Raw genomic sequence first — 16,098 nt, 5'->3', positions numbered from 1 at the left:
TCAAATCCCTCCCATTGCAATCACTTCACTAGAGCACTGATATCATATTCCAGTTAAACTCTGATTTTTAGCGGTCCAGTTCGAGAAATAGATGTTAATAATTATTATTTATCTTTAACTGCCCCCATTATTGGTTACTCTACACTATCAGATGTCCTGAGACTATTCATAGTCTCCCTACTATATTTCCAGTAATCTCCTAAACTGAAAAAAATCAACCTACCTATATTAAAATATTTTCAGGCTCACACCTTAAGATTTCCATTTGGCAATAATAGGACAGACTTCAGGAACTTTTAAAATATTTTCCCATGCTTGACTGAAGATTATATTTTGCCACTAATGTAATACTAATTTGTTTCCATAAATGTTCATTCAAATACTCTACCACATAATTAAATATGTTCAGTTCTCTCTCACAAAGACAATATTTTTTTAATCTATGTAATTTACTTGCAGGAAGAAAACATAAACTTTTATAAATTCCCAAAAAATATTTGTTCTATAAATACTGCTGATATTGATTTAATCATAAAATGTAATTTCAAAATTCTGATTTATCATTACATATAAAAGTATCAAGGATTCCTAAAATAGGTACTGAATGCAAAGTGTACATTTACCACACATCACATATTACAATCTGCTTATGAAGTACTAAATTCTGCAAATGGCATCATTTATGCATAACAGTTATCATGAATCCTGGAACCATATTGGACTGGTGAAATACAAGGTGAAAACTAAAGGAGATACAGAAGAATATAGAACATTGATAAGAACATATTCAACAAGTACCTATCTCATCATGCAGTGAATTACAAGTGCATGTATACGAAGGTTCGCAAACTACAGTGAAAAACTGAGTTACCCAAAACCTATTATGAAAGCACTTGTAACTGTAAGCTACTGGGTGAGAAATGGTTTTAATGAATGTAAATATCTTCCACTGATTTTAAAAAATATTAGTTAGTTGTGTTTAGCAAAAAACCTTGAAAATCATAGGTATCTCTATGAATAGAGTGATTCTTGGAGAGTGTCTGGCAAGGAAAAAATGTACATGTCTTTAAAGCTTTAAATAAATGAGTAAGTCTTGTTTGAACACTTGTTTGTTTTACTTTGAGTAAGCACTGCTTTTTGGGGGCAACATCAGGTTTACAGAAAAGCTGATCTTTGGAAAAGAAGACATCTATGCACGTTTTTCTTCTTCAGTCCTGGACCTATTGGTGTCCTGTGGGGAACTATGTCGTCAAAACAAAGCATAGAGGTCAAGGGAAAAAAATGTCAACGTCTCTCTCCACCAGTGAAATATTTTTGCTCAGTTCTGCTCTGACTTAAAATTAATGCAAGATAAATGTGATGGATACATTCTATGACAATATGTCTATTGATAATTACTCAATGTTCCACAACTGTGAGTGTAACAAAATAAGAAGGATGAAAAACTCAAGCATTTCACAACATGAATATACATAATTTTGAGATTGTTACCAAAAGCATGGTCAGTGACACAAAGTATAAGGTGAAAATATAAGGTGTGTGCCAAATGTGATATCAGAACTAATTCCACCTTCTATTTAAATTACACTTTATTCTAACATACTCCTGCATTCTCATAAGTATCTAATACTTATATATTTATACATGGTTTGTATAAAAAATATCAGGAAAAAATTAGGAAAAATAGAATTATTTCAGATATTACTACAATACCTCAAAATTCTTCAAAGTAGATTTTTTTGCATGCCGACATACTTTGGCCTGCAGCTGCTCCATGACTCAAAGGGTAGGGTGGATTCCGGAAGGTCCTGAAGGGTACGCGTGCAAGTTTCTTTGATGGCACTTAAGGGTCCCATGGTGGTGTCCTTTGAGGGAAGTTTTCGCTTTTCGGAATAGGAATTAGTCCGCTGGTGACGAGTCAGGACTGTGAGGGAGTTACAGGTCTTCACAATCAGATACTTGACTCCGCTTTTGGTCGTCAGTCAAAACCTTCAGGACAAGTTTAGCACCGATCTTTCGCAATGCCAAATTTTCAGTGATAATGGTGTTCACCGTCATCTTATCAATGCCATTACAATCTGCAATCATGCGCACACCCAATGGCTGGTCTGAATTCAGCACTTCACGCACACATCAGAAAAAATTTTTACCGATACTTTTTATACACACTTGTATAATTTATTGCAAAAAATGTAATTTTATGATTTATTGTTAGCTTAGTGAGTTCTGTATACATGGTTTATGATACAAATTCCAAGGGCACATCACCATGATATCAAATTAGTGGGAATCCTTTCCCCAAATGTCAATGTCCTGCCTAGTAAATCACAATTCAACAGTTAAACTCGGGGTGTACCAAAGATTTGAACTCAGAATCCTCCAGTTGGTATCTGTACACTTATTATGGGTCACATTCTGCCTTTTAAGGTAAAAACATGGAATATAGAAAAACTGTTAGAGTAGATAAGTACAAGAAATTCATGACTGCCCCGACCTAAGTATATAAGAAGTCCAGACGCCTTATATGAGAGTGTAGATCCTGCCCTAGTGCCAAGGCCTATGGCATGCAAAATCATACATTCAAGGTAAGGAAGACATTTGATTGTCATGAGTGACCCCATGATATCCCACATAATCACATCACCTACCACCTGGATTGACCCGAGGACATACACAAACTGCAAATAGATTTGGAATTAATGACCCTCAGTCTACCCAAATACCTTATCAGAGTGTTAAACTATCCAAGTCCCTTCTAACCCTAAATAGCGAACATAGTTGAGCTTACATGCATGGAATTGAGCTAAGTGTAAAGTTAGCCAAGCACTAACATGATGAACTTAAAACTGGTCCCACATAGAGCATAAGCACATGGATATGCACAAAGGTATATCAAAGACCAGTGAGAGAATTTTTCATTCACTTTATAAATCATAATAAAACCCTCTATACATGATACAGGATGTAATATGCCAATACTTCCACAATTTATAAGCCATGATATTGATTCAACTCAAACTTTTTTTAAGGAGTTACCCTAGCTCGACTTTCAGATGAAGCCTGTTCATTGAAAATTGCAACTCAACTTTCCTATTATGAGATGTATCCTTTTGATGTCCACAGTTTATAGACTTTTAATGATTTTCTTAAAACAACTGTAAAGATTCTAACTAAACAAAAAATTAGTTTGAACATTTAATAAATATTAATGGCTTTTATCATGACTTTCATCAAGTGATGATTAAATATGACTGTCCCCATTTTCTCCCACCAGCTGCTAATCATTCCCACGGTTTATTTTTGAAAAATCACATTGTTTTAATGTACACGAATTCCATCAGTCATTTGATGAGATTTTGCCAAGTGAAAACTCCTCCATGATTTGAATTAAACACTCCCTAAAATTAAAATAGCACACTAATAAAATATAAACGTCGTTGTAAGAAAATGTATTTCGGTAACATTTCATCTATATCTCCCACAAATTGGGTAAAGCAGTGTACAAATAATTTGACAAAATTCATATTAAGGAAAATAAAATATAAATATATTATTATTGTAGTTAATTGATACAATTACAATTCAGTTAAGTATGAAGCCAATCAGCACTTATGTTTTCTAATAACTTCATTTACCTTTATCTTTCAAATAAAATCAACCCACATAATTCAGACCTTCAAATGATCTCCTGAAAAGCTCACCTTACACAGCCTTTTTTATATATTATGGCTTATATTAAATTCAGTCACAAGTGGTTACATTATTATATAAAGCTAGATAACAAGGAAAAAGTATGTAAACATTTAGTGGCTTTTCAGTAAGTTTATATCATCCCCGGAAATATGTATGCACCAAATCAACCCCTGCCCAATGAGCAGGAACCAGTTACCTTTCTGCACATTACAGGTAATGAAGAATTAATAACCCTACACATTTAAAAATCTATGAGCAAGTTTTAGAATGAATTATTTGAATTCAGTAACACCAAAAGATCTTCACAACTTCACAGGACACCTTTACTGAACCCGAAGCCTGGCTGAAACTTCTAACAGTGAACAATTTCTAAAGAATTCAACTGCCAAATAAATTATAACTCTGGTGAGGAGTTCAAGATAATGGCTTTTAACTCCAATACCAGATATAAACCTTAACAACCTAATGAGCACCCATTAAAGGGCGTAAAAAATCACACCAAAAGTTTTCCAATAGTATAAACAATTTTGTACTCCAGATTTAATGGTACAGCTGCTCCAAGATCTAACAATGAGATGTGGATGAGAGTAAAAATATTGTTAATGTAACTATGATTGTTCACAAAAATAATTACTATCATCTGTGATGATTTCATTTTCCTTATAAATGAATCATCTATTTGTTGTTATTGCTTGCATTAATGTAAACAATTAGAAGTGGATGCACGATGGAACACAGTGACTCAAGATATCGCATAAATATTCTGTACCTGAAATGATAGTGCCTAGGCAAGCACGAAGGCAGGTAAGGTGACCACAATTAAGTTTAAATCACATGTATATAAATGGTAAAGGGAGATTCTTTCTCGATGAGAATTTGCATCACAATATTCTTTTTGGAAGCTGCGCTGATATGAAGTTTTCCTATCATGATTTGTTTATACAAAACTTAAAAAAATGCATGTGCCTTGACAGTAATTATCAACAACTTGATAATTCATTAAACTTACAGACAAAAACTGCAGAAAAATAGTAGCATTTAAAAACTATCACTCTATATCTGAAAACTGGGTCTGATTTTGTGCTCCCACAGCCTTCAGGAGGAATTGAAGCCTCCTCAAAAATTCTGCATGTAAGATTTTTGTAATGAAAACTAAAGGATGAAAAGGATAAAAGTCATGAGATGCTAATAAAAGCATGTAATTTGGTCAAAGAGACTCATGCCTCATAGGAACTAATTTCACATACGATTAAAAGTATATTTTCTAAACAAAAAACAAACAACTCTGTCATGGCTTTTGGCAAACCAACTTATTAAGTTCATGGTAAGTAAGACTCCAGAAGTACATACCAAAAAATAGCACCACATTAACATATTACGAAATTTTTCATTAAGTATAAATACAGCATCCATGAGAGACAACTTTGGTGGATTTGATAACAGTTGCAGCATATTTTTATGCCTTTAACATACATGGGTACTTAAGATGGGCAAACTCATTACCAATTTCACAGGTAAAACAGGCATTGAAAACCTAACATAATAGCCCTTTCTTAAAACTCCTGAAATTAATGCAATAAGGGTGAACACAAGCATATATTGGACTACCACAATGACTACACAAAGGAGGATACACAAAACATTGCTAAGTACTACAAGTAACTAACAATGTAACGAAATCAGAAGTAAATACTCAGTAAGGCATCAGCAGATGTTACAAGTGTCAATGAGGGAGCACTATCTGTGTATCAGTTAATTCAAAAATCTGTATCACGGAGCTCTTGATCCACAACTAGCCAAAAAAGTTGGCAAATCATATTGTGCATGCATTTAGAGGGCCATTTTAACTGACAGAAAAGCGCTTCAGAATTCATCGTGTCTCGACAAGGCTTCTCCAAAATCAGTGGCTTGTGACCCAACAAATAGGTCATATTTATTTAGAATTTCATCTTTAGTGAGTTTTTGATCCCCATCTGAATCTGACTCATATATCAAGTGGCGAGCTTCTGCCTCCGCATGATCAAAGTCAGGTGGGATGATCCAACTCTTAACCTGCATCACAAAGAGAAAGGCAATATGAGAAGAATAGCTTTGATCCAATGAATGAATGGCTCCATTCAGAAGAGCACATTAACAAGGAATCAATGAGTTATTACCTGCTGAATGTAGTGAAAAAAGTTTGACAGCAACTCATCAAAGAGTAATTGATGGTCAATTTGTCTATTAAAGTTGAAAAGTGATTGTTTACAATTCCTCTGTTAATGACAGTTGAGGAATTTCATGCCATACTAAAAATTAAATGACTAAATGTCTTTAGAATTAAGCTATACATAATATAACTTATAAAATTGTAATCAGTGATGAGGAGACCCTTTATAAACTAGGAAATGCTAAGGAGCACTTCAAAATAATGAACTTCAATTCCTTCATAGAATGAGTATTCTTAAGAACTACCAAATATTACATCATCACCCAATAACCATTTTTCTGTGATTATCAACTAATTTTCTTCCTGCCGAATTTCGCCAAGGAATAAAAATGTTTCAATGCATACAAAAAAGTTATTATCAAAAAAATTAGACGCCTAGGATGTATGATATTTATAAAATGGACTTTTAAAAGGTGATTACATTGAGCAAGTGGTCAGCATTCATCAATTTCCAAAATTGTTAGTGAAGGACATATTAATATGCATGTAGATATACATGAACATTAGATAATCCTGTACAATTTATGCACTATTGCTCTAACAAATACATATATACTCCCTTTGCTACTAAGTTAGATCAAGTTTTATCATTCATAATCCCAGCTGACTTCATCAGTTCAACTGCTTTCAATCCCACCTCCATGCCTTGTAATGCCCTTTGACATTCCCCCCTGCATTTTCATTAAAATAAGGGATTAATAAACAAGTCTCACTTCCTTGCATGCCATTAATATCATACTCCATTGCTATCCGCTCTTGTTCATGTCTGCTTCTAATACTCATTTGTAGCTAACCATGAGAGCTGTCACTTCCAATTTGCCCCCATATTCCTTATAACTGTTTGCTAATAATACTTATAACTTTTACAATGCTGTTTGCACAACCTATTGGTTCTATTTCCAATCAATTTCAAGCATATGGCTCTCTCAGTCCATTTCCAATTATATTAAGAAGTATGATGGTACAAAATCAGGGTTGTCATTGCTCTGATTCATGCAAACAAAATACACAATTTCTTTTCAACCACACCAAAAAAATATGCAAAGAATTAATTTAGATAATTTGCAGTTAACATTCAATTTTATACTGAGAGCCTTCATTAAAATGCTGCTCCCGGTAAGAACCTGATTACAACAAGCTTTCATTATAAACAAGCACTTAATTAGGTTGTGTTAAGGGGAAATTACATACTTTCTATAATCTCTGAACATGCTTCATAACTTCCTGAAAACTATACCTGCCAAAGTTTAGCAATTTATCCCCAAAATTATGTAGTATTTTACATGAATATATACATCCTATCACCTTTGAAGAGAAATATAAATGACAAAACATGCATCAATGTTCACCCTCCTCCTCAACCATTGGTTCTCACTCTTCCAATTTGCAGAGTAGAATCCAGTCTTTGATTCTGGTAAGGGAAATGTTTGCATGTCAATTGCATTCAACCCTTTAATGTATAAAATTTACAGATGTCGAGAGTATAATGATCATGAAGAAAGGCCAATTGAAGTATGACGCTAATATAACTCTGATTCCAAACTCAAAGCTAATAAAGAAGCAATGCAGCATGATTCTGACCCATTTCATAAATAAGGGGGAAAAAAGATGTATGCAACAAACATTTAGAACTATTTCACTATTAACATATTTTATCATAGCTAATTATTTCTGCAAATTAAATTTCAAGTGCACACATCACAACCCATAACATCTTCACAGCTTGATGTAATATTAAGCTCCCAATTAACTAACCAAAAAGCAACAATAAATAGAAGAACTCTCAGTTACCTCTTCTTTGTCCATGACTCCATCACCATTCTTGTCACGGAACTTGGAAAACTGCTCGCGTTCACTCTTCACCCATTCAGGCTCAGATTCCCCCTCACTCCCTCTGTACATGTCCCCTGATAATCAGGCAATGATATATATATTAATGTTCATTTGCCCCATTTTCAGTATAACAGTTCCTATTGCTTTTACAATGAGTACAAAACATAACTAAGAAGACAACTAATCTTAAATATTGGCAAGTTACACAAACATAAAATATTTTCAATTTCATTACCATCAATAAAAAGTTCCCAAAAAATGAATAGCCTATTAACAACCCATTAAAAATCTACTTGCTGAAATACAATGAAAACTGTGTCATTCAATATTTCATTTATTTTATAGGAAGCTGTTATCAGGCAATCTATACAACAAATGTGCTCAATTAAAATTTCAAATATCCCATGAGGCAAAATATTGATACATATCTTATGCTACAGTATGCTACAGATATGTATTTCCGTGCATGACCATAAACATTTCACTTGGTATTTTCCAGAACTATTGCACATGTTTTTCCTATTTATGTTGCCTAAAGAAGTTTGGAAAATCCCTTATGCAGCATTGTAAATTATTCGGTTACTGGTTAATTGATAACAAACATGGATATGACTTACTGAGTAAGAGAGACCAAACATGGACAATATGCATCCACATCAGGTTCCCTCGAATGATGGCAACAATAACTTTCCTGAATGTATAGGACTAGCATATAGCCCTAATAAGAAACAAGTAGGTTCTGACTGATGAGTCCCTCATAAATGAGATGTGCTTTGGTGAAGAATACTTGCTTAAAAGCTCCACAAACACATCCAACAAAACAAAGCAAATTGAAGTTCTAGGAAAACTAGCAGCATTATCCCATTTTCCTCTTTCTGCTTTCTACAGATATTTTGTCATAGTAGTTCAAGAAACCATTTGCTCAAACAGTAGAAGGGACACTCTTATAAACCAACAATTGTTAGTGGCAATCTATAGTCCAACCAAGTCCTTCACGCTCTATTTAGTGCAACGTAATCTTGATTTAATATGCAGAAGAAAAATATAATTCAGGACAAATTAATTACCTATATACTCTTCAAGGGAGACTTTGCCATCTTTGTCTTTGTCAATGTCTTCCATTGTTTCAAGAACGACTATATCTCTCATGTGACCCATTTCTTCAGGATGCAGAAATGCCATGAATTCCTTGCGAGACAAAGCATCATCACCATCTTCATCTGCCACACTCCAGCGGCGCCGATCCCTCTGGAGCATGTCCCGGTACGATGGACCGTCATCATTCTTATCTAAATCATTTGCATCCATATCTGCATGAGTGTTAACAATGAACAAATCATCATCATGGATTAGTGGATATGAAGCTCCTCGACGGCATGCCATGTGTTATATTTGCAGTAATTGAGAAGAAAAAGATTCGGTAATAAATTTCAGGACCCAAAGGAAATGCATTTTTCCGCATCTGCATCATGCCCTGCTGTAAACCACAATGTGGCTATGTGACCGATGACGATCGACGCCATCTTCTAATAATGGAATTTGGAGGAATTCAGTGAATGTGAAAGTAAGCATCTTGACAAAGCATCAAGGTATTTCCAGCAAAATTGTTTGATCATTTAACATTTATTTTTTTAATGGTAGCATATTAATTGGTAAAATGTTTTTAAATAGAGGAAAAATGCTGCCATGTGGTCATTAACGCATTCCTGATTCCACCTTTCATGCAACACATTCATGACCCCAGGTACTTTATGTGTTCTGAGCAACTAACATATGTATTTCAATACAAATATATCTCATAATGTTTTCCAGTTTTTTGATGTTGAATTAACAATTAAATTGAAAATTGAATCCTTTATACTACACCAAATTACTTAAATCAGATGGGGATAATCTGCTGGGCTTGTTATTCCACCGAAAATACATATACTACACTATCAATAACAAATGTTGCTGATGACCCATGAGATTGACATTATGTATTTCACAACTAGACATCATCCCGCCACACCATTATGGCATATAAAAAAAATGTCAGTCAAGAGCAAAAGATTATTCTTCAGTTAACTAGAAAAATATTAAATGCCATATTTTAAAGTGGTTTGTAGGAAAAATTACAAAGCGGTAAAGATACTTCAATTTTTTTTTCAAATAACATTACTTTACTTTGGATAACAAAACAAGCCCACAAGCAGCTAGGGATGTCCTTCAGTTTTGAAGCTGAATGTCGATTGATTATAAATCACAACCATCAGAAGGCTTGTCATAATTGGTTAACAATGTATACTGTAAGAAACACGACAAAAATTCATGATTGACAAAAATGTTCACGAATATAAATGTGGGTCCTGATGAAACAAGATTGATAAGCATCCCCAAGATAATTTTGGTGATATTACCACCAATGCGCATGCAAAACAATGAAAGCAACTTCAAAGCATAATACAGGCAACAAAAGCAGCTATGAGCATACATTGGATTGATTGATCTTTCCAAACTTTTTACATAAATTAAAGTTTCACAACAAAACTTTCCATATTTTAATCGTTTATAACAAACCCCTTACCATCCATAAAGCTATACAGCAATTTCCTATATTCTTCCCATGTAATCTTCTCATTTAACTCGGGATTATAAGATTTCCACTGTCTGTCGACATCATCTAAAAGATATCTGCTTTGGGTATATCTTATCCACTCTTTTAGTTCATCCTGAGAGACAAATCCATCTTTATCCTTGTCTATTTTGTCAACAATTAAACTGGAAAGAAAAACCAAGGAAAATGTTTACACTAATCCTTTCACAATTGCAATCAAATGGCATTTAATATCAAAATACAAATTAAAATCATTATATCAAGGATGACCATCATTCAACGCTATTCTTCATATTTACTAATAAAGGCACACACATATGTATGTACACATACACCAGTATATATTTTATGACATGATATATGAAACTTAATTCACTTATTACTACTGAAAGTTTCTAATTCAGCTAATCAACAAAACATCTATTTTACAGAACGAAGAGGGACAACTGTTAATTCTTCAGAAAAATATAATGCCACCGAAAGAGATATTTCCAGCACCATTTGTTTAAATAAAAATTTTTGAGACTTTCCTTACTTTTTGATGTGTTGCCCGTCTGTTTATTGTATACTACCTTGATCAAAAAGTTCCCGGAATAACCACCGTGTGGCGCTCCCATCGTTCCGATTTGAGTTCTGTTTTTTTTTGTTAAATTGGTACATCTGTTGTTGATATTCCCTTTAAATCTTAGTGTCATAACTTGACATTTGCAAAAGTTACGTAGCCAAGAGTACATCTATCTCTGTGTGTGTTGGCGATTTTTTACAATTTCAGAAATGGATTTAAATTTGCAACAACGAACTTGTATTAAATTTTGCGTAAAAAACGGATTTAGTGGCGCACGGACGTTGGAAATGTTGGAAAAGTGTTTCGGCAACGATTCTCTAAAAAAAACGGTCGTTTACCAGTGGCACGAGCGGTTCAGAAGTGGTCGTGAGTCAATCGAAGATGATGAACGCAGTGGCAGACCATCGACATCGAAAGTCGGTGAAAAAATTGATAAAGTAAAAGAAATGTTGGTCAATAACCGCAAATTAACCATCAGAGAAATAGCGGAGGACTTGAACATTGCCTATGGATCCGCCCAAGACATTGTGGTTAATGATTTGGGTTTCCGTCGTGTAGCAGCAAAGTTGGTGCCAAAAGACCTCAATTTCATGCAAAAAAGAGACCGTGTTGACGTCGCAAAAGACATGATTTGCGAGGCTGAATCCGATCCCACATTCATCAAAAGGATCATTACTGGAGACGAGACGTGGGTTTATGAGTACGACACGCAATCCAGACATCAGGCAAGTGAATGGCGTTCACCAAATGAGCCGAGACCAAAAAAACACGTCGTTTTCAGTCAAAAAATAAGGCAATGCTGACGGTTTTCATGGATTACAACGGTGTAGTGCATCATGAATTTTTGCCAGAAGGCCAGACAGTAAACAAAGAGTATTATTTGGGCGTTATGAGACGTTTGCGTGAAGCAATTCGCCTAAAGAGACCAGAAATGTGGGCAGAAAACTCGTGGATTTTGCACCATGATAACGCACCGTCGCACAGTGCTATCATTATTCGTAATTTTTTGACGAAAAATGCAACAAATACCATCCAACAGCCACCGAATTCACCTGATTTGGCTCCCTGTGACTTCTTTCTGTTCAATCGAGTTAAAAAACCATTACGGGGAACGCGTTTTAGCAGCCGAGAGGAAGTAATGGAAAAATCGCAGGAAGCACTGATGGACATACCGAAAACCGAATATAAAAAATGTTTCGAGGATTGGATCAAGCGCTGGCATAAGTGTGTTGCAGTCGATGGGGATTACTTTGAAGGGGACAATATAGATTTAGATGAATAAACTTGTATTTTTAATTTTCTGAATAAATTCCGGGAAATTTTTGATCAAGGTAGTATATCCCCAAACAGCAAATAAATAACAAACTTCTCTTAAAATTCAAAACCCATTTCAAACCTATCATTTATCACTTATTTCACTGGTTATTTTAATAAAAAATAAGCATGTGCACCCACATTATTTCCAAAGCTGCACCAAGATTTAGTTCTCAGCATGGCTTTATTAAAGAAAAAAATGAAAAGGTGCAAAGAACATGATAAGGGTATCAAACTTGACCGTGATTATGTACATTGAGTTTTTAACATTAAATAAGTATTTTATCCTTTTTCACAAATTTGAAAAAAATAATGAAGCATATGTCACAGCTTGCTGAGCTAATACCTTTACATTATAGATATGAGTAACTTTCTCTTAACATTTTGTTGTTACCATTTTAAGTAAGTTTTGGATGGGCACACAGACTAACCATCAACACATTTATAAGTATCAACTCATCAAACAAAAGATGGCCCCCTATAATACAGGAAGCCCTTATACCTTCTCCTTACCTTCATCACAACCTTTTCCTCTCCTGCCTAGCATATTCCCATCTATAACAGTCTTCAGTACTCCACCATATGTAGCCATTTATGGTGATAATTCAATATTGGGTTTATGATGAATGAAAATATCACAATGTAACCCTTTCGGAAAAGAAATACTTAGCTATTCCACATATATTTTATTAAACACGACCTAGGTTTCGACTTACAAAGTCATCCTGATGATGGCTTTATAAGTCGAAACCTAGGCCGTGTTTAATAAAATATATGTGGAATAGCTAAGTATTTCTTTTCCTAAATGAATCGCTCCCACAAAGTGACACCTGAAACCATTCTATTCAACAATTTAACCTCCCATGAAAAATTAACAAAAGTGCTACAGCATCCCACACCTAATTAACATTCACCAATTGGACATCTACAGCCATGGGCTTCAACTTTCATTAGTATTCCTTTCTCATTCGAGATGACAAAGTAATACTATCGATGAAGCCAAAAGAGATTTAGGGAAGGCCGAAAGAAGAGCTTTGTTATTGATAAAGCTCTTAGGCCACCCAGTTTAGAAATAGTAAGGGAATGTGATGAAGATGAGAATAGCCTGAGTCCAGAAATACTAGACCATGCAATTAAAAAAAAACTATGGGAGATAAAGTCCAACAAATCAGTAGAATAGATAATATCCCTATAAAATTACTAAAGAGTTTATGGAAAATGGAAGGAAGAGTACATATAGAACTACCTAAACCTAATATTTACAAAATACTATACATAATATTTATGAGGAAAGAATTTAGCCAGAGGATTTCATTAGACCAATTTTGAACCCCATACTGAAAAAGAGTAAATCAACATGTGAGATGCAGGGGCTACACGATGATAAGTTTAATTTCACATCCAGTGAATAAAGCTCTGGTTGAGAATCATCAATAGAAATTCACACAATAGTGCAAAAAACTACCCAGGCAAAGATCAGTTCAGCTTTAGAAAGAGGAGAGAAATCTATGATGCCAGTACAGTGATGAGACCATTAACGGAAAGGAACAAAAAAAATAATCAGGATGTTTTGTGAGCTTTGTGCATTTTGAGATGGCATTCAACTGTGAAAGTGGGCATAGTAAATGGAGGTATTGTGGAGAATAGGAGTGAACTGGAAGGATGGGCATCTTATTCCAAACTTGTATGTGAATCAGATGGCACACCTAAGGCTAGCAGAGATAGAATCGCTATGGACAGGGGTAGTCAGGGGATGCCTGTTCTTACCACTATTTTTCAATGTTTATGGCAAGGAAGTGTGAAGGATAGCATAGAAAGGGCTTGAGCTGGGAATTATAGTGGGTGGCAAGGTGACAAGTCATGTTTGCTAACGATCAAGCGAAAATGAACAGCCAAGAGATTGCCATTATTACTGAGTGCTCCACAAGACCAATGTGAAGAGTATGAGATGAGGATTAACCTCGAGATACAAACATAATGAGACTCCTGAAAAGTAAGATATCCTGGTTGGAGATGTTGAAGTGTTCAACCACATGGATTGTAAAAAATTGGGCACCTGCAGTATATAGGAGTGGAAAGAAGAGCTGTACCTATTCATCCAGCCTACTCCTACAGTTTTAGTTTGCCCACCACTTATCAAAACTTGTACATGCATCAGACTACACAGGTAGCAGAGTGAGGGTCAGGATGTAGAGTGAATGGCAGTGGGTAAGAGAAGGGTTTGGGCTGGATTTAAAAGCAGTTGGTAAGTGGATTAAGTAAGCCAGGTTTTCAGATGATCAAGCAACAGCCAACATAGCCAAGGATTGCAGAATTAGGTACTTTTAATGACAACTGTAGGATGAAGAATAACCAGGAGAAAATCAAATTAATGAGATTAGCGAGAAGTAGGAAGCTAAGTTAACATCGAAGTAGGAGAGAATGCATTAGGACGGGCGGACAAATTTTTGTAGTTGGGCAGTATCCTCGAGGAAATTTGACAGTGGGGAAATCATGGAGTTAATCAATTGGAAACAAAAGAACTTACAAGAAGGAAAAAATGATAACAGATACAACTGAATACAGACGTGAAGAAATAATTCATTCAGACTTTAATGAGGAGAGTAGCATCACATGGAACTGAAACCATTAGTTGGACAGAGAGGAAGGCAAACTAAGTTTTGAATTTAGTGGAGGTGAAAGCCACAGGGAACTGTGGGAAGCTGGGAAAGTCAAAGAAAGGCAAAATAAAGTAGACGAAGGAAATATTAAGAGGTAGTGGAACATTAAAGACTGTATTAGCAGAAGGTATACTCACTAACAGGAGTAGAGTATTAGACTTGGCTTTTTAGATATGACGGCAGGCAAAACATGAGGACAGTGAATGTGCACCAAACAAAAGTCACCGTCATATTTAGAAGAAAAGGGGCCATCTAAAAACCTAGAATCCATTAGATTAATGAACTCTGAACTACTGCATATGAATTATGGGGAAATACTAGGAGAAACATTAACATGCATTTGACATATTAGGGAGTACTTTTATAGAACTGTGCTTAAATACAATATGGCCAAAGCCAAATTACATGATAGAAAATGTGATACTTACCCTAGTCTATTTTTGCTTTCCTCGGGTGTTAGCTGGTCAAAAGTCTTAGCTTCTTCTCCAAGAAACGCTTCGTGATCATATTCTGGATTGTGCTCTTCGTTAGCATAGTGTTCTTTATCACTCAGATCCTGCAAGTGATTAGTTTCACTTAGTAAAAAACACAAATTATTAAAATGGCTGGAACATTTGAAGAAGTGGGAGAGAAATGCATGTTACCCGCTCTAAAGTTCGATCCTTCTTCTCCTCTTTTTCTTCTGGTTTAGGAATTGCTAAACTAATACTTATAGCAAATACATATACTAAAAACAAATAAAAACTCGCGGATCTCATTGTGATCATCAAGAAACTCCCTGAAAACAATTTCATATCCATTAATCTAGATCGAAATAAATTCATCATCATGGGAAAAAATAAGGCAAGGAAACATAATAATCTTCATTTGTATAATATTCGGAGTTAGAAACTTACTAGGGTAAACCCAAAAAAGGGAAGCTAAAACTTGAAAGAAAATCTTTCAAGAACAAGTTCAAATCGCGGATATATCAAAATATACGGTGAAAAGGTATATTTATCACAAATTGATTAACTTACGGCGCTTTGGTGGAATACAGTTTCCGATTAATTTCTTCGACTCTCTCAAGACATAACTTGAAAGTAAAGCGTTTTTCAATTGTTTCCCTTCCAACTCATCTATGTACAACGTATTCAAATATACTCTTTATCATATTAATATACAATTAACGATAGAAATCAGACATTATAAATACAATTATAATTTTTTGGAATTATATTTGTATGTA

At 34.8% G+C, this 16,098-nt stretch overlaps 1 protein-coding gene across 1 annotated transcript; it reads right to left on the bottom strand.

Moving 5' to 3' along the window:
• Positions 1 to 3,525: 3,525 nt before the first annotated feature.
• Positions 3,526 to 15,972, bottom strand: scf (Calumenin scf). Its single transcript, XM_071596388.1, has 7 exons — positions 15,890 to 15,972; positions 15,515 to 15,648; positions 15,299 to 15,426; positions 10,302 to 10,495; positions 8,803 to 9,045; positions 7,694 to 7,809; positions 3,526 to 5,745 (listed from the first exon to the last, which is right to left on the bottom strand). The coding sequence occupies exons 2-7, from the start codon at positions 15,635 to 15,637 to the stop codon at positions 5,557 to 5,559; spliced, it is 993 nt and encodes a 330-aa protein (XP_071452489.1). The 5' UTR covers positions 15,638 to 15,648; positions 15,890 to 15,972; the 3' UTR covers positions 3,526 to 5,556.
• Positions 15,973 to 16,098: the final 126 nt, after the last annotated feature.

This window comes from Hetaerina americana, unplaced genomic scaffold (assembly GCF_022747635.1).
Source record: "Hetaerina americana unplaced genomic scaffold, ioHetAmer1.1.p SCAF_8, whole genome shotgun sequence".
NCBI lineage: Eukaryota > Metazoa > Arthropoda > Insecta > Odonata > Calopterygidae > Hetaerina > Hetaerina americana.
The sequence above is the reverse complement of the archived record's forward strand: the minus strand, read 5'-3'. Positions and strand labels throughout refer to the sequence as shown.